Below are 16,942 nucleotides of genomic sequence, written 5' to 3' on the forward strand. Positions count from 1 at the left end.
CTTCGCCATCTCAACAAGTGCATAGATGTGCCTCTTCACCCGAATCCAGAGACAATTTCGTTACTAAGCCTTTCGAAAATATAATAGGTAAAATGAAAGTAAAAATAGGATCAGACCGGGGTCGGCATCCGGCAGCAGCTACGGCCTCGCTGCCATTCCACGCCATGTACTCCATATCTTTTACCCATAAGTTTGAGCACTCCCCTATACAAGAATTTCGGGTCAACTTCTTTCAGAATCGGTTTTGGGAAATCTTCGGGAGCCGGGTTGGTGTCGTCAGAGGGCGCGGTATTCACGTCTCATGTATTCTGGTAACTGCACCGACATAGTGAGCCGGCAATCTGCCTCAATACGCGAATATCTGGCCCTTTTTTCAAGTTCTCACTATGATATTTTCTGTTTCTGAGCTATATGTGAATTATATATGAAGATGGGGAGTACCGACATCTTTTTATATGTGCGAATCAGAAAGAGCCGGCTAGAGTAGCCTAGTATAAGACTGAGAAACCCTTTCAAATCCATGGCAAGTCACACAACTGCAGGTATCGGTAGGGCTTTATCTAGTTGGGTCTATGTTTGGGGTATCTTCATCGTACATTCAGGGCATCAGGATCGTTGACTGTTAATCCTGGAGACTCGCAATTCGCATCAGCTGGCATCTTAGGCTTTGCCATGCATTCGAGGTGTCTAGGCATTGCCAATTCCGTCAGTCAATAGGAAGAATAGGCAGTTCATCACCACACCTGAATATTTGCTGAATCTGTTCTCGCCCACTCGACTAAGAAAGACACAATAAACAGTACGTAGTAATACTGCTAGCCCCGTCTAAACTAGAAATATATGCAGAGATGAAGTTAGGTCTAAGAAAAAAACAATAAGCGGCCAGGGAGAAGATTAGCGGAGGAGGCAAGAAGGGTGGAAAGAAAAGGCAGGCATCATAGTTAATCGCAAATTGTCTATCCAGATACTTGCAGCCAACAGTGTACGTACAATATGTACGAATATAAGAAGAGGATGATAAGGCGAATTGGAGTTGAAAGGAAAGGCGTCAACATCACCTCGAGGACTCAGTGACTTCCGTGCCAGTAAGTACTTACATACATGACCACGTCCAACTAAACATCCATCCTCGTGCTACGAATTATCCATTCTTAACTGGAAACATAGGCTGGCTGTCATACCAGCAGCCTCAAGACTTCGCCGTCGTCTAACTGTCCCAGATCGCCCCGTACGCAGCAACGCCCCGACTCTCCATCCCATAAACAACCTTCTTGGTGACCTTCTCATTACTAATGACAACGATGCCCTCCGCCTTAAACTCCTGCACGGCATCCCAGCATATTTTTACTAGTTCCGGTCGGCCTAGTACCTTCGTGTCGTGGACGACAGCGCCCGCGTCAGCAGCGTAGACCGCGTTGACGATTTCCTGCCCAAATGTCGAGACGGGAGACGGGGTTGACCAGATTATACGGACGGGGCACCTGTGTCTTAAGCCTGGGGATTGAATGTGACCAAGCAGTGGGCCGATGCCTGAGCCTGTTCCCAGAAGGACGAGACGGGTGAAGAGCGGGGAGATGCGCATTACGCCGCTGGCTGTGTTGTCATCAGTACGGTCTTCAGCTACGAATAATGGGAGACAGAGAAGAGTACGACGCACTTGGAATTCCGCGCACCCAAATCCGGGTAGGTGGTTTCTCAATCTGCTTTCCTGTCCAGTCGCCGGCCCTCGACACCACAAGACTGTAACCCCTTTCCCGCCCATCGACAGCCTCCGGTGCAGGAACTGCCGCAAAAGAGTGCCATTCCAGCAACGGCCGCCGCGAAAGTCGGATGAACGTCCCGTTTACGGGGACGGTATATGTGAAGTGCAAACGAACGGCGTGGTTTGAGAGAACTTCTGCGTCGACGGGAACGCTGTGCAAGAAAAGCCAGGAGCTTGCAATGCTGAGAGTAATGACGAGCAGCATCCAGAAGGCCGGCTCTGACTCTATGGCATGTCCCAAAGAGCGGCTGCTGACGCGCTGTTCTCGAATGGAAGAGATGGTCTGCACCCAGATGATCACGAGGGCAACCCACCCGCCGAACCGATGGACGCGCTCGAAGAGGTCATGGTGCTTCTTGCGGAGGGTGGGGTATGCGAGACCAATCATTGTGATGAAGATTGAGCAAGCCAGAAGGGACAGCGTTATTGTTAGAACGGAAGGCCTAAGAGGATCCTCTGGCTGGTTGACGAAGGAGTTGATGTTGTAACAGATGGCCCCCGTATACCAAGCCACAGCCATAACAGCGGCACTGGAATGCATGCCTCCAAGATGGTAGATCTTTGCGCAGCGTTTCCGGATTGCAAGCGGCCATGACGTTGGGACTGAGCAGCATACGGCGTATAACATGTTGATGGCCATATCTTGCCGGACGAGGACCGCAATTGTGAGATTGACAAAGGAAACGGTGGTTATATGCCGGCGGTTGATGGAGAACGTCAAGAAGCATATCAGCATGGCAAGGTTTGCCATGAAGACCAGCGAGAACAGCCGTCTGTAGACGATGAAAATGCGGTAGCGGAGACCGCGCCATTGTCTGCCGTGCTTTTTGTCTGGCAGAGGAATCGGTTCATTCTGCGGAGAGGAGGACGAGGAGGTGGTGGTGATGGTGGTAGACGGCGTGGATATCGAGCTCGAGGATCCCTCCCTTTCGGCCAACACTGGGTATATCTTGTCCCCTGCTGTCAACTGCTGGATCAGTGAACGCTTGTCGACCTTCCCATTCGGCGTCAATGGAAACTCATCCATTGTCTGCCATCTGGTTGGGATTGCATAGTAGGGTAGCTTGGCCTTGAGACTCTGATGCAAAGCCTGGATAGCGCAATTCCGGGGCGTCAAAAAGCCAGTGAGTTCTCCATTAACGAGGAGGGCCGTTGCTTGGTGGACATTAGGGCTGGAAGCTAGGCATGCACTGACCCCGTCCAGCTCAACCCTGAACCCCTGCTTGCTGAGTGAGCCATGTCCATGTTTGTCATCTATAGGTAGAGAGAGCATACCTTGGCCTTGACTTGGTCATCGTTCCGTCCAAGGGTTTCAAGACTACCATTGGGAAACCACCGCGCAAGGTCGCCCGTATTGTACATCACAGACCTCCTGGCAGAGTCAGCCGCTGTAACGTATTCACGAAGAATGCGCCACTGCACACCCATCATCAACAAACACGTCGTAATGATACCGCTCCGTCGTCTTCTCCGGCTTGCCTATATAGCCCCGTGAGACACCCAAGCCGCCAGCCCAGATTGTGCCAACTTCCCCAATCCGGCACGGCCTCTTGTTGCCGTCTAATATGTAGACATTATTGTTTGGTGTTGGTTTTCCTATGGTGAGCTGCATGCCCGTCGTATGTTCGTGCATTGTGTTGATGATTGTGGTTTCGGTAGGCCCGCAGCAATTGTAGAATGTTGCAGACGCAGCCCATCTGTCTGCCAGTCTTCTTTTATTTAGATGCCTGGCTTAATAGTGTGCAGTTAGCTTACCGTTGAGGACATGGCTCACCTGCAGTGGCCACGCGTTTGATATTAGGAAAGTCATCCGGAGTATATCGTGCCAGGATGCTCGGGGTGCAGATCAGGATGTCGATCTGCCAGCCGCATAAACAGTTAGACAGCGAGCTGCACAACGGGAATCAATTGTTGTACCTCTCTTAACGCCTTATTCCAATCTGAGCTTCTCAAGACCAAAGTCCCCCCGTTAGCCATAGTGCCCAGCACTTCCCAGGCGCCTGGATCTGTCAGCACGCATCGTCACAATCAGGAAAAAATCTGTACTGACCCATATCGAAGCTAACTGAGAGGAGATGACCAACTTTCTCGCCGCGCGATATCCCCAGATTCCCCGGTTCTTGGCAGAGGATGTTGGTGACGTTCTTGTGCGTAACGTCCACGCCTTTGGGGTCTCCTGTTGTACCTGCAATAGGTTAGTACAGCTCAATACCCAAGTGACCTACTTGCCAGACGTGTATATAACATAGCATCCAGACTCTACGTCCCCTTCGCGGAGGAGGTGGTCTTCGTCAACAACAAAACGTGTATACATATCACCACAAAGAAGATCTTCCAATAGAAGGATTGGTGAGAGGCCGCCCAAGGAAGCAAGTCTCTCTTTGTACTGCTGAAGGCAAACTGCAACTGTAGCAGCAGACTGCTCAACCGCGCGTTGAACTGTAAGATCTGGGACCACGCCGCCGTCCATTGGTATATACTGTGCACCCGCCATAAGGATCCCCAGTATCCCAGCTACCATTTCTGTGCTTCTTCTCCCGAGAAGAAGGACTCGATTCCCTGGCATCACGCCCTCGTGCTTCAGCTGTGCAGCAATGAACTGGGACTGGCGGAGCAGTTCTCCATAGGTCACTTCTCTGGACGAGTGGCCGGAGAGGTCCAGCAGGGCAACATCCATGGGCGCACGGAGGGCATGGTATATGAATGCCTCATGGACAGTAGCAAATGGGACTTGGGTACGAGGACCGAACCCGAACTGCTGGAAGAGATCTGCGTTTCTTTCGCTTGAGAACCTGGAGTGGGCGGTGGACATGACGATGACAGTGTTCTTCGTAGGTAAGACGTATATGCGCGGCCAGCGAGATCAGACTAGGCATATTCTGGTTTAAGCAGAGCGTCGCGTTGCAGGGATCTCCTTATATAGGAGGACCACCGTGGTGCCGTGTTCTCATATTGGTTTTGGTTGGCTGTCCCCCTGCAAGCCATCTCCAGCGGGTCCGGTGGATGTGGATGTAACATTTCTTCTTCTGTGAGAGGTGTCTGAAAGCAAAGACGAGGTTGGTATCCGTGGTTGGTCGGCCTGTTGGTTCGGTTTTGGTGTAATGGTCCGTATCCAGTGGAAATGCAGCCAGTAAGGAAGGTGGGAGGACAGATTTTTGGTGACAGCAAGCTCATCACAAAGCTATATTGCACTCTCCTTCATTCAGGAGTGAGTTGTTCCGGTGATCGAGGTTTGGACGGCGAATGACATTCTTTTAACCGTGGTCAACGACAAGCCTTGCCCTCATCCGTCTCAACCTCAACTGGTGCAAGCCAACCGTTGCTCAAAAAGCCCAATGCATATCAGTTACTGATCTTCATGTACGTAATTACACCGCTAGAAGCGAGCTGAGCTCTTAGAGATTGGCTAGTGATATATGATCCTGCACATCTCCGGATGGCCTCGCAGATTTTCCCCATCTGGACGGGTCCCAATCATGGGAACATTTATCAACCTCGGCCACAGATTCACACTCGTCTTACAGCTGCGTTCAGACAGTCGACAGTGTTAGCTTCAGCCTATGAAGTTCCGTTTCCGGCGTGCTGTGAGAATCTGTCACTGTCATCCTTGGTGCTATCACCCCTGTGATGTCGCGCTTGACTCCCTCAACAACTGCGGTTCGCAGTTCATAATCATCCATGTTTCATGAACAGCATTCGACAAAATGCAACCAAGCTGAGATGACAAGAGAGGCCAAGGTCATGAGATCGCCATTATTGATGGCCTACAGGTTCTGTGGGTACTGGGTGATGTGACGCTGGCACCGGCAGCGATCCCCCTTGCGTCCGCATCTTCCGGGGCAAAATATGCCATTCCCGTCTGCAAAGTGGGAGGTACATAAATAGATATAGCTTCCTTGCGTGCCTTTAATTTCTCGGATGCTCTCTTTGGGACGGTTTCTATAGCAAAAGACCATGACTCAGGCGCAAACCCAATCACATCTCCAAGGGAACGATCTCATCCTCGCCTGGTCACCCTGCCCAGGAGTGCGCGTGCTCACGTTGAACCGCCCGGCAAAGAAAAACGCTCTATCACAGGGTCTCATAGACGAGCTTCTATTGCAGCTGAAAATATCCACAGGCGACGACGATATCCATGCAATTATCGTAACGGGCTCCGACACAGTTTTCTCAGCCGGTGCAGATATCAACGAGATCTCGAAACTCGATGCAGAAGGTGCCAAGGAAATACGCTATCTTGAGGAACTATGCGATGTAATACGGGGAGTAAGAAAGCCAGTTATTGTAGCTGTTGAGGGGATGGCTGTATGTTTCCATCCGTACATACCACACAGATGTTAGGGCTAAAGTTTGCACCGCAGCTGGGCGGAGGATTCGAACTGGCGCTGATGGTAACACTGCCAGTATTACTTCGCATATTGACATGACAGGGCTAATCAATAGCAGTCGGATTTCATCGTCGCAACAACTGCCTCCGAGTTCCGTCTGCCAGAACTGACAATTGGACTTATCCCCGGGGCTGGAGGAACACAGAGGCTGACCAGTGCGCTTGGCAAATACCGAGTCAGTTAAGATTCTACTGACTGGCATAACAAATCCACATTCTTATTCTCAAGCGCTGATGTTGTCAAAGGCTATGAAACTGATCGTCCTGGGTGAGCCTCTGTCCGGAACTGAAGCCCACAGCTTGGGCTTAGTTTGCTCGCTCACGGAACCGGGGCAAGCATTGCAGAGTGCGCTGGGTCTAGCTATGAAGCTAGGCTCACGGAGTCAGTCAGCTATCATGCTGGCCAAAGAAGCTATTTGCAGAGGTAGTTACTCTTACTGGATTCTGGGCCAAATAGCCTTGTTTGTGCTGGTATATCCGAAGCTAACAGTGGGCTTCTCATCCTAGCGGACGAGCTAGGGCAGGATGAACGCTTCGAGCGAGCCCTTTATTATACGGCGTTTGGCACCCACGATAAAAGAGAAGGGGTGTCGGCATTTCTGGAAAAGAGGGCTCCAATCTGGGGTGTGCAGTCGAATGAGAAATAAGATCATATCTATCTAACAGTACCACCAGAATGAACTTCCCCTAGTTTCAGTCAATCAAATATCTTTTCGCGCATATCTTTAGGTCCCTCAGTACGTAGTGTGAAATACCTCTAGGTATCTTGCTATAACTGTTGTCCTGATAAAAGTATATAGCTGTTGTGACACTGCAGGAGTGCAAGACCATCATCATCAAATGATCTCTCAAACGGTTCGCTTTATGAGAAGACTTAAGAATAAATTATATTTGAGAATATAGAAAAGTTAGAAAATAATAAAAAAAGCAAATAAGATAAAAAAAAATAAGTTAGAGTCACTAAACGTGCATGTCTCTTCGGTTGCACCGGGTATGACCTAAGAGAGATACCAAGCTAGATAGCGATGGAGCATTGGCCAGAAGTCAGGAAGGCTTCTTGGTAGGTCTACAGTGAAACTATATGATTGAGATAAGTAGGTCCAAAGCAGACTGAGGCCAACTCTGGCAGGATGGTACCGAGTTAGGTATCTATTTTTGCGTCAGCGGCCCTTAACTGGTAGACTATAGACGAATACCGGTGCCATATACGTCTGAGGATCCAGTCCATACTATTGCGAAGCTTGACATTACAAAGCGCTCTGTGATTTGCGTTTGTCCTTCTCAATAGATGTAGCAGAAATACAGGCAGGGCCTTGGTGTATTGTACATTTAGGTCGCGAATCATGCTGATGGGGTTGTCTCCGCCACTATAGCCTTTTGCAATGCGTTACAAATCCCACTTCCATTCCATTCATCTTTAGATCGAAGCAAAATCAGCAATAGAATACATGATAGGGTTCTGGAATTGAGAAACGAATTAGCGCCAAAGTAGTGCACATATAAGCTCGAAACAGGGTAACGTTGCGCTTTCCACTAGTATAAGATATAACTTATTCGCAAGCCCAGAAGCCCTGGGATAGTAGTCATCGCATTTGCCGAAGCTATTTGCCCATTTGCGCATGTTGGTCTCAGCTGCTGTGTGGCATGTTTTAGATTATGCTTGCCGGTGTGCTTAGGGCTCTCGACCCATTCTGGTCGATTTGCGGATAGGGCGCTATGGCGTAGACTGTAGACTGTCAGCCAATCACTTCGGCATTAACTGCTTCAAGCGAGGATGGATCATTAGGTCTTGAAGAACAATCGAGAAGTGGTCATATTGTCGCCGCCAGGGTTTACCAAGCCCTATATCCGCGGACTTAGGACATCGCTATCTCCGTGTATCATGTATAAATCAGAAAAGGCCGCCATGCCAATGCTACCTTGCACTCCCAGCTGTGCCATTACAGTCATACAACTGCTAATCATGACAGCTGCCCCAGAAACTGTCACTTCCAAGCTTACTTGGTTGATAACCGGCTGCTCCTCCGGCTTAGGGCTCTCTCTAACCCGTGTCGCCCAAGCGGCCGGCCACAGAGTCATCGCAACCAGTCGTAACCCCTCACGAACACCCGAGCTAGTCGACGAAATCGAAAACGAGGGTGGAAAATGGATGCGGCTGGACGTGGACAATCCGGACAGTGGTAATGTAATCGACGAGCTCGAAAGGAGCGGCGAGCAGATCGACGTCCTGGTCAACAACGCCGGTTACGCTATTTACGCACCCATCGAGACCGCAACTGAGGAGGAGGTGAGGGCACAGATGGAGACCATGTACTTTGGGCCCCTGCGTCTGATTCGTGCCGTTCTGCCGTATATGCGCCGGCGAAAATCTGGTGTTATTGTCAACATCAGCAGCGGAGCTTCGCTGGACGGGATTCCCACCATGGGTGTGTATGCAGGGGCGAAGGCTGGCTTGGATGGTATGCGCAATCAGGCACAAATAATGCACTTTTTCTGTGATCTGTAGCTAATCGAATCTTATACGAAAGCCTCAACCAGGATCCTGGCGAAAGAAGTCGCTCCTTTCAACGTCCGCACCCTCACCGTTGTTCTTGGAACCTTCAACACCAACATGCTCAGCTCGGTAGTGACGGGCAAGACTCCACTTCCGGACGACTACAGTGCGACAATCACCGAACAAGTCCAGGGGCTGCTGGCAAGCGGGAAGATCAGGCCCAACGGCGACAAGGACAGAGCAATGAATGCTTTGTACCAGGTTATTGTGGGCAAGGAATTTGGTAATGGTCGCGAGACTGAGAAACTCCTTCCTCTGGGGAGCGATATGGCTCCGAGGTTCAAGGGAGTTCAGGATTATCTTGGACATGCTCTGGAGGTGTTTGGGGCGGTGACTTGTAGCGTGGATGTTGATAAAGAGTAGCTTCACACGGGCGCGTGCACCCTGTCCAAGACAGATTCTCGCTATCTCGACGGTGCGTTGATTGTATGCTACTGTGACATGTATGTTGTAAATGTTATGGCGAGATCGACCCGTTGTATATATGAGAGCGTCTGCCGGTGTACATTAGCCGAATCCTCAAGACCTGCAGGGTGGCTGATAACATATCTGGCGCTCCCCGATCATAACTACCTTGAGGATATGCTTGGATCATGACTCTTACCGTTCCTTAGCCCCAGGAGAGTCGCACTTACGTGTTTTACATCTACATCTATGTGTCCCGTATACACCTTGCGCCGCATTTGTATACTTCTACACTAATCAGACCTCTGGGACCTGTATTCTCTTCTTAGCTGACAGCCACAAAAGACTGATGTATCACCAACCCAGCCTCTACGTGGACATACCTCGATAAACAAACAAGTCATTCGAAAATGTCAAGGCCTCTGCCTTGTGAAAAGATAGGCACACTGATCGTGGCCAATCTCGTTAGCAGCTACCATCCAGGCGCATGCTGGGTACCTTGCACGTTTTTATATCTGGCTCAATACCTGTACAACAGGGAGCTGGCAATTGCCCACGCCGACATCTCTTCCTATAATCATACGTCTTCCTACCGAGCAGCATATCGGCGACACTCTTTGAGTGACGTCTTTCGCGTCATCCCGTACGGCTAATACGCCGCTTTACCCGAGATAACTGTATATCATAGCCGTTAATGTATAGAATATGAAAATTCGAGGACATGTGGGCCACCTCTCTTGGGCTCTCAGCCTCATCCAGTAAATCATATACAAAGCATATGCCCTAGTCGCCTGGATTCAACAAAAAGCAGCCATTTACAAAACCAGATTAGAGTTTGAAAGAGCTTAGAAGTAGTTCTTTGATCGGTGAAAGTCGAGAATTGTGTACTTTTGCTGGCCGAGATGATAGCCTGGCTAATCATCGCCCGCCATACGGACTGCGGGCCTGGAAATTGTAGCAGCAGTAGCCGCAGTAGCCTGTAGCCCGTTAGTCATCAGAATAGACTTCAATCCAGGATAGCCCATGCCCTGGCACTTGAATCGTTATGTTTACACGGTAAGGACGATTGCGGAGGTGTGACCGGTGTGGCGTACCACCGTATTGTAGTGCAAGCTATACAGACCAATGAGTGGTCGGCCGGATAATCAAGCACCCGCTCCGGCGGCGAGATATCCTGGACCAGACGCAGATGGATGATTAACCAACCCATCCAACGGCAAAACCCGTCGTCGGCTGTCCATCTCGCTTCAACCGCTCTCCTGCCTGCCGTATCGAAGTGCTTGACGACCGGAGGTTATATCGCCGAGAGGGCCTGGAACATTGATCATACAAAATGGCCCACGGCCAGGAAGATTGCGCTTCCGTACTGGAGCAGTTCGTCCACGATGTCGCGAACCTTCCTCTAGAGATCAACCACTTGATGGAAGAAATTCAAGCAAAAGACAAAATCATTCAGGAGTGCCGCGCTATTATTAACTCGCGCGACGCCAGCATCCAGAAGTTCATCAAACTTAACGGCAGTCTCACCCCGAACCCTAAAGAAGAACAATACTCGAAGATCGTCCTCCAGAATCTCGACAAGTCAAGCCAGCTGCAGGATGAGAAGATCCAGTTGAGCGAGAAGGCGTGCATCCTCCTGGACCGGCAGATCAAGAAACTCGATATCAAGATCCGCGACCTGCAAAACGACGGCGTCCTTTCCAATGATCCTCCCATACCCTCTCTCTTCAACAATAAAGACCAGTACCGCGACCCGCCCAAGATCTTCTTTCCCGACTCCTCCAACGACTCCGCCTCCTACACATCTCCTCTCGCTGCATCCTCCGGCAACGCAAACCCGACACCCCGACTCAGCCTCTCCCTCAACCGCCCTCATTCCGCGGCCGCTCTATCTCAGACTGCACGCAGCTCCGCGCCCGCGACCCCAGCCGCAACCGCGCACTTCCAGCAGCGTCAGCGTGAATCATCTGCCGGCGCTATCGATAGCAAGCGTCGTCGTCTAAACGCGACGCTCGGCTCCCTTCCTGCTGCCTCTTCCAACCTCCGCCAATCATCCCTCGGCCCAGGAACTCCGAAAGCAGGAACTCCGGCCTCCAGTCGTGCCGGAAGCGCGGGTCCACGCTCAGCAGGTGTAACTAAAAAGGCCTTGACGAAGAAAGTCGCGCCGCATCAGCAGCTTAAGAAGCTCAAATCACTCAATGGCAAACACACCAAGCGCTCGTCCAGCACGAGCCGGGTGAAGTCACATAAGAAGTCACCGTCGGGAGGAGACGACGACGATGACGAGTCTATGCTCAGCAGTGCAGAACTCTCCGAGTCTGAGAACGGCGATATGCATATAGACGAGGAGGAAGAGGACGAGGGCAACGAGGATACGAAGGTGTACTGTACATGTCGGACGGTCAGCCATGGCGACATGGTGGCGTGCGATAACGATGATTGTAAATTTGAGTGGTTCCATTGGAAGTGCGTCGGGTTGACGAGAGAGCCGGTTGGGAAGTGGTATTGCCCTGATTGCTTGGCTGCGAAAGGGGGTGAATAGTTTCCTCTTCAGCGCCAGATATGTTTACGAGTTATGATATCCCACGCGTTTGTTCTTGATGTTTCGGACTTAGCCTCTTCATATGGAAGAATATGCTGATTAATTTGGAGTACGTATTCAACATCATGGGTTGGTATACATTATAAGTAATGCTCTTCATTCCTACATTGCCATCGTATATGTGATAAGATAGACCTAATTCGTGGAAACAACCTATCCCTAATCAATCGCAATGCAACGCCATCGCTATGCAACAAACACATTTTAAAAACACGTTCAGCCCAGCTAAAAAGACAGCGGTCCCAGCTCATGAATCCAAGTCTCAAAGTACTCGCAGTTTTCAGGACTAACGGCACCCCCGGGCACACACAGGTTGAAAACCGGGCAATTGCCACAAGGAACTTCAGTCATGCCATTGCGGACGAGCCGGTCGTCTGCTGCGGCGAGCTCCTCGTCTGGTTTGCGGGCTTGACGCGCTTTGACTTCCTCTGGGTTTTTGAGAGACTTATAGTACTCCCCGTTGTTCAGAGCGACGAGCTTGTTGTCGTAACAGAGCATCTCGAGCAGCTGGGTGACGCTTTCTTCGCCAAGGCGGACGGGCGTGATACCACTTTGATTGACGGCGGCTGTGAGCATGGCGATCGTAGGGTATCCCGTGTATCCCGGGGGATACGGTAGGTATTCCTTTTGCGAGCCTTCCTTCTTAACGGTCGTTGCAGCACTGCCATCGGCTGTTTTTAAACGCTTGTGCCGCGACTTATCTGACGCAGGCACCTCGTACCAGCTCTTCTTGCTAACGGAGAACTCGATGAACCCGGAGACCACGCCAATAAAGTTCTCGTCAAGTACGCCGTCAGTGAACCATGCGCCGCCTGTGACGTCTTCGCTAGGAGCTAGCCCGGCCAGCATGTACATCTTCCGGCTGGGAAACTTGACATTGTGTACGGATTTGATGTAGTTCTTACCCTCGAGGGATTTGAGGCAACGGTCGAGGATGGATTTGTGAAGATTTGTGCGGTTCTGGATCGCGCGCACCCAGATGCCTGAGCGGCCGGTAGAGTGAATCACATTGTAGACTAAACTCTCGTCGGGGCTAAGGTTCTGAAGTCTGAAATAATATTAGCATCTGCTCCGCCGGCAGTCGAGGGCTTAATACTTCTCAGCATCCTCCCTCGGAATAAGCTTCCATGCGAGCCGGTCATTTTTGCCCTGCAGAAGCCGGAGCAGTTTCTGGTCGACGAGGGACTGTGTGCACTGTAGAAGAAGCGGGAGGTCGTTCTTGGGAATGATGTTCAAGCCCAAAAGGTCTTGTTGGTAGAAAAGATGGTCAATGGGGAAGTTACTGAGGCATGCGTCGTAGAGTCTGGAGGCGAGCTCTGTCACAGAGCCGCCAGACGACCCGGCGGAGGCCATGTTCTGCTAGAAACCGAGCGTCGAGTCACCGCAGGCGTTGGTAAAATTGCATGTTAGATGCTGAGCTGGCACGTATCCGTCAAAAAAGACTCAGACTGAGCGATCCCGCTGGTTTGTTGTGTAAAATGTGCTGCGAAATGAATGACTGAAGCCAAAGATGTTTTTTGGCGGAGAAATTCTTTCTGGCTTAGCGTGGTCTATCCATAAAAGGATTAGCGCGAAGAGCTCAATTCACGGCTGGCTTGGCGCTCTGGCAATGTCTCGGAAATTTCCAGAAGCTCGGCGGTGCTGAATATTACAGCAGCTGCTTCGCTGTCAGTCAACTCGCTTGTTACACATTACAGCTCACTTTCCATCGTCATTCCATCATACGTCTCACGCAATGGCTGACGCTCTAAAGGCCGAGGGCAACAAAGCCTTCGCTGCTAAGGACTACCCTACTGCCGTGTACGTTTACCCCGCTTTGGAGAGGCAAGCTTGGACAAGCAGCTGATCAGAGCAGTGAGAAGTTCACTCAGGCAATCGAGCTCGACTCCAACAACCACGTCCTGTACTCCAACCGCTCTGCCGTCTACGCTGCCCAACAGGAATACGAAAAGGCGCTCGCCGACGCCGAGAAGGCTGTCGAGATCAAGCCAGACTGGTCCAAGGGCCACCAGCGCAAGGGAGCTGCCTACCGTGGAATTGGAGATCTATGTTTGTACCCCAGCCCATCATTTTGTCTATACTGTGCTGACGTATATAGTGGCTGCCCACGATGCGTACGAAGAAGCACTCAAGCTCGAACCAGGCAACACACAAGCCCAGAGCGGTCTGGATGCCGTGAAGCGAGCCATCAACGCCGAGGCCCAGGCTGACGGTGTCACCGGTGATCCCATGGGCGGTCTCAGCAACATCTTCAACGATCCTCAACTGTTCCAGAAACTCGCCAGCAACCCCAAGACCTCCGCCCTCCTTGCCGACGGCGACTTCATGAACAAGCTCAAGAAACTCCAGCAGAACCCGAACAGCATTGGTGAGGAGATCAAGGACCCGCGTTTCTTGCAGGTTATGAGCGTGCTGCTTGGCATTGACATGAACTTTGGCGCTCCTCCCCAGGGCGGTCCCTCCGGCGCCGCTGCGGAAGCCGAAGAAGACGTACCGATGCCTGACGCCCGCCCGTCCCCTCCGAAGAAGGAGCCCGAACCTGAGCCCGAGCCTGAGGATGAGGAGACTATCGCCAAGAAGAAGGCACAGGAGGCCGGTGATGCTGAGAAGAAGATTGGTAACGACTTCTACAAGAAGAAGCAGTTTGACGAGGCCATTGAGCACTACACCAAGGCATGGGAGCTGAACAAGGACGTCACATACTTGAACAACATTGGTGCGGCCAAGTTCGAAAAGGGCGACCTCCAGGGTGCCATTGAGACATGCAAGAACGCTATTGAGGAAGGACGTGAACACCGCGCGGACTTTAAGCTCATTGCCAAGGCTTTCACACGTATCGGTACTGCCTATGAGAAGCTAGGAGACCTCGACAAGGCCATTGAGAACTACAACAAGTCGCTCACCGAACACCGAACCCCTGATGCCCTTACTAAGCTACGCAACGCCGAGAAGGCCCGCGACAAGGCCAAGAAGGAGGCCTACATCGACCCTGTGGAAGCCGAGAAGGCCCGCGAGCTTGGACAGAAGAAGTTCCAGGAGGCTGATTGGCCCGGTGCTGTTGATGCCTTTACCGAGATGACGAAACGCGCTCCCGACGACCCTCGCGGCTACAGCAACCGTGCCGCCGCTCTCATCAAGCTGATGGCTTTTCCGCAGGCTGTCCAGGACTGCGACGAGGCCATCCGCTGTGACCCCAAGTTCTTCCGTGCTTATATCCGCAAGTCCCAGGCTCTTGCCGCAATGAAGGAATACAGCCGTGCCATTGATGCTTGCAGCGACGCCGCCGAGCACGACGACGGCAGCCACGCCCGTGAAATCGAGCAACAGCAACAGAAGGTCCTTGAGGCCCAGTACAGTTCCCGTGCCGGTGAGACTGAACAGGAGACGATGGAGCGTATCCAAAAAGACCCAGAGGTATGCCCGCCATGACAGAATAATATGACGTGCATGGCTAACGTGAGCAGATCATGTCCATCCTTCAGGACCCCGTCATGCAGAGCATCCTTCAGCAAGCTAAGGGCGACCCCGCTGCCCTGCAAGAGCACATGAAGAACGCACAGGTCCGGCTGAAGATTCAGAAACTGATGGCCGCTGGAGTTATTCGCCTTGGGCGGTAATCGTGCCTAGATGGTCGCGTTTCCTTTCATCTCTCACGTGCATTCGATGACGCATATCATGCTGTAGTTAACGACATCAGTAATATGACCTATTATGATTGACACACCTCTAGTTGCAAATTACAAATCCACCTGTTTCATTATACTATTAATGTAGGGGCTTCCTAGGCTGTTTGACTTTTTCTGGAAGAGCCCTGCTGATGCTGCATACATAACTGAATGCCATTATGCAGAATAATTTCTTTTACGTAGTTAGGTATTCCTAAAGCTTCTAGATGGGCCTGAACGAGTATAAACTAGACAAAACCCGTCTTGATAGTGCCTCGACATCTTTCTTCGTAGTAGGCCTTCCTCCAGGCCCGTTCATCTGCACGCATCCACCTGCCCAGTTCACCAGTATCGGGAATGACATCCCAGTCAATTCAAAGTCACCATGGGAAACCATTTCAAAAGCAACTTTCTACCTTCAGGAAGCTATCTCCTGGCCAGGCGCATGGATAATGTCACGCGAAGCCAGCAAATCCAAGCACACCTTCCCGGTTTCCAAGACGTCTCTCAGAAACGCTAGTGAATTCATCCTCTTGCTTTACAATCGCGCACTCACCACTGCAACCTTCTTCTACCCTGAAAAGCCCTCGAAATTCAAATGTGACCCCAGCTCTTCTCAAGCATCCAACTCACTTACCCCAACAGGCACATGCGCCTCGACCTCGATCTCAACCTTCATCCCATCCCCTGCCAGCCGTCCAACTTGCACACAAGTCCAGAGCGGCTTGTGCTCGGGTATCCACTTGTCAAAATTTCTCGCCATCGAATCCTGCGCTTCTGCGTCCAAAGCCAGATGGTAGCTGCGCACCTTGTACACTTGGCTCCAGCCCTTTCCGCCCGCGGCGTGGAGTATGGCGTCGATGTTGGCGAAGGCTTGGTCGGTTTGGCGAGGGACGGAACTGCTGATCGCCTGTGTTTGTGTATCCCAGCCTCCTAGTTTGTTAGGCAGAGTACTGATTTTCAAGTATTAGGCGAGCGTACCTTGCCCGGACAAGTGGATGGTGTTTCCGACGCGGACGGCTTGGCTGTAGGCGTGGAAGTTGAACGAGGCTTTGTCGGCGCTCCCAGGGACCTTGGCCCAGCTGAGATGGGACATGGTGATAGCTGGGATTAGTGCAACTGCAGGGCTGGAACTGTATGAGCTGTACGGGTGATGGGATGATCATCTTATATGCTCAAAAATATGATGTCATTCCTGCAGATATTGTAGCTAACCCTAACTCCACCTGAAGATCAGCATTGCATATATCCGCTACCCCGAGTTCTCATTGCAAATACAAATGCAAATACATCACCTGCAAGTAACAGGTTGGCATTGACACAGTTCAGGAAGCCGTCCGTCCGTGGCTTGGACACCAATAGATACGACAGACGTGCAGGGGTAGCGTCGTATGTGACTCAACTATTCTAAATTCCACACCCATCTCCATATCCACCTCCTCTCTCCATATCCGTGTCCCCGGTTCTAGTGTATTCAGCAGAACATTTATACAAACAGGCTGATAGATCGTCTTTGAGGCATTAGGTCTGGGCGTACGGCCTCTCGACACCAATGACTCGGTGAACC

At 51.3% G+C, this 16,942-nt stretch overlaps 7 protein-coding genes across 7 annotated transcripts, besides 1 other annotated feature; 4 read left to right on the forward strand and 3 right to left on the reverse strand.

Annotated features, from left to right (window-relative positions):
* Positions 1 to 16,942: part of a sequence feature (contig 1.169 1..351151(-1)) that runs on past both edges of the window.
* On the reverse strand, positions 1,208 to 4,574 carry tmpL (putative NRPS-like enzyme; the record flags this gene model as incomplete). The annotated part of the gene is made up of 7 exons (XM_677306.1): positions 1,208 to 1,593; positions 1,658 to 2,981; positions 3,038 to 3,134; positions 3,187 to 3,463; positions 3,537 to 3,621; positions 3,813 to 3,947; positions 4,026 to 4,574. 7 exons carry the CDS (start codon positions 4,572 to 4,574, stop codon positions 1,208 to 1,210), a joined length of 2,853 nt encoding a protein of 950 aa, XP_682398.1.
* On the forward strand, positions 5,717 to 6,869 carry ANIA_09128 (enoyl-CoA hydratase/isomerase family protein; the record flags this gene model as incomplete). The annotated part of the gene is made up of 5 exons (XM_050612415.1): positions 5,717 to 6,067; positions 6,124 to 6,153; positions 6,209 to 6,325; positions 6,396 to 6,573; positions 6,657 to 6,869. 5 exons carry the CDS (start codon positions 5,717 to 5,719, stop codon positions 6,794 to 6,796), a joined length of 816 nt encoding a protein of 271 aa, XP_050468340.1. The 3' UTR covers positions 6,797 to 6,869.
* ANIA_09127 (SDR family oxidoreductase) lies at positions 8,113 to 9,066 on the forward strand (the record flags this gene model as incomplete). Its single annotated transcript, XM_677304.1, has 2 exons — positions 8,113 to 8,608; positions 8,678 to 9,066. The coding sequence occupies 2 exons, from the start codon at positions 8,113 to 8,115 to the stop codon at positions 9,064 to 9,066; spliced, it is 885 nt and encodes a 294-aa protein (XP_682396.1).
* On the forward strand, positions 10,442 to 11,650 carry ANIA_09126 (putative PHD finger domain protein; the record flags this gene model as incomplete). Its single annotated transcript, XM_677303.1, has 1 exon — positions 10,442 to 11,650. One exon carries the CDS (start codon positions 10,442 to 10,444, stop codon positions 11,648 to 11,650), a length of 1,209 nt encoding a protein of 402 aa, XP_682395.1.
* Positions 11,864 to 13,197, reverse strand: ANIA_09125 (DNA-directed RNA polymerase III subunit C34). Its single transcript, XM_677302.2, has 2 exons — positions 12,807 to 13,197; positions 11,864 to 12,758 (listed from the first exon to the last, which is right to left on the reverse strand). The coding sequence occupies exons 1-2, from the start codon at positions 13,061 to 13,063 to the stop codon at positions 11,936 to 11,938; spliced, it is 1,080 nt and encodes a 359-aa protein (XP_682394.1). The 5' UTR covers positions 13,064 to 13,197; the 3' UTR covers positions 11,864 to 11,935.
* sti1 (Hsp90 cochaperone STI1) lies at positions 13,348 to 15,457 on the forward strand. The gene is made up of 4 exons (XM_677301.2): positions 13,348 to 13,510; positions 13,566 to 13,759; positions 13,809 to 15,124; positions 15,175 to 15,457. The coding sequence occupies exons 1-4, from the start codon at positions 13,446 to 13,448 to the stop codon at positions 15,325 to 15,327; spliced, it is 1,728 nt and encodes a 575-aa protein (XP_682393.1). The 5' UTR covers positions 13,348 to 13,445; the 3' UTR covers positions 15,328 to 15,457.
* Positions 15,992 to 16,471, reverse strand: ANIA_09123 (RidA family protein; the record flags this gene model as incomplete). The annotated part of the gene is made up of 2 exons (XM_677300.2): positions 15,992 to 16,308; positions 16,357 to 16,471. The coding sequence occupies 2 exons, from the start codon at positions 16,469 to 16,471 to the stop codon at positions 15,992 to 15,994; spliced, it is 432 nt and encodes a 143-aa protein (XP_682392.2).

Source organism: Aspergillus nidulans, chromosome VI, assembly GCF_000011425.1.
Source record: "Aspergillus nidulans FGSC A4 chromosome VI".
In the NCBI taxonomy this organism is placed as follows: Eukaryota; Fungi; Ascomycota; class Eurotiomycetes; order Eurotiales; family Aspergillaceae; genus Aspergillus; species Aspergillus nidulans.

Excerpts from the sequence above, each read along its gene's own strand:
- ANIA_09125 (XM_677302.2), bottom strand. The coding sequence starts at position 13,063 with ATGGCCTCCGCCGGGTCGTCTGGCGGCTCTGTGACAGAGCTCGCCTCC. Across the intron at positions 12,759-12,806 it reads CCGAGGGAGGATGCTGAGAA|ACTTCAGAACCTTAGCCCCG; the intron begins GTATTAAGCCCT and ends ATATTATTTCAG.
- sti1 (XM_677301.2), top strand. The coding sequence starts at position 13,446 with ATGGCTGACGCTCTAAAGGCCGAGGGCAACAAAGCCTTCGCTGCTAAG. Across the intron at positions 13,760-13,808 it reads CCGTGGAATTGGAGATCTAT|TGGCTGCCCACGATGCGTAC; the intron begins GTTTGTACCCCA and ends TGACGTATATAG. Across the intron at positions 15,125-15,174 it reads GTATCCAAAAAGACCCAGAG|ATCATGTCCATCCTTCAGGA; the intron begins GTATGCCCGCCA and ends TAACGTGAGCAG.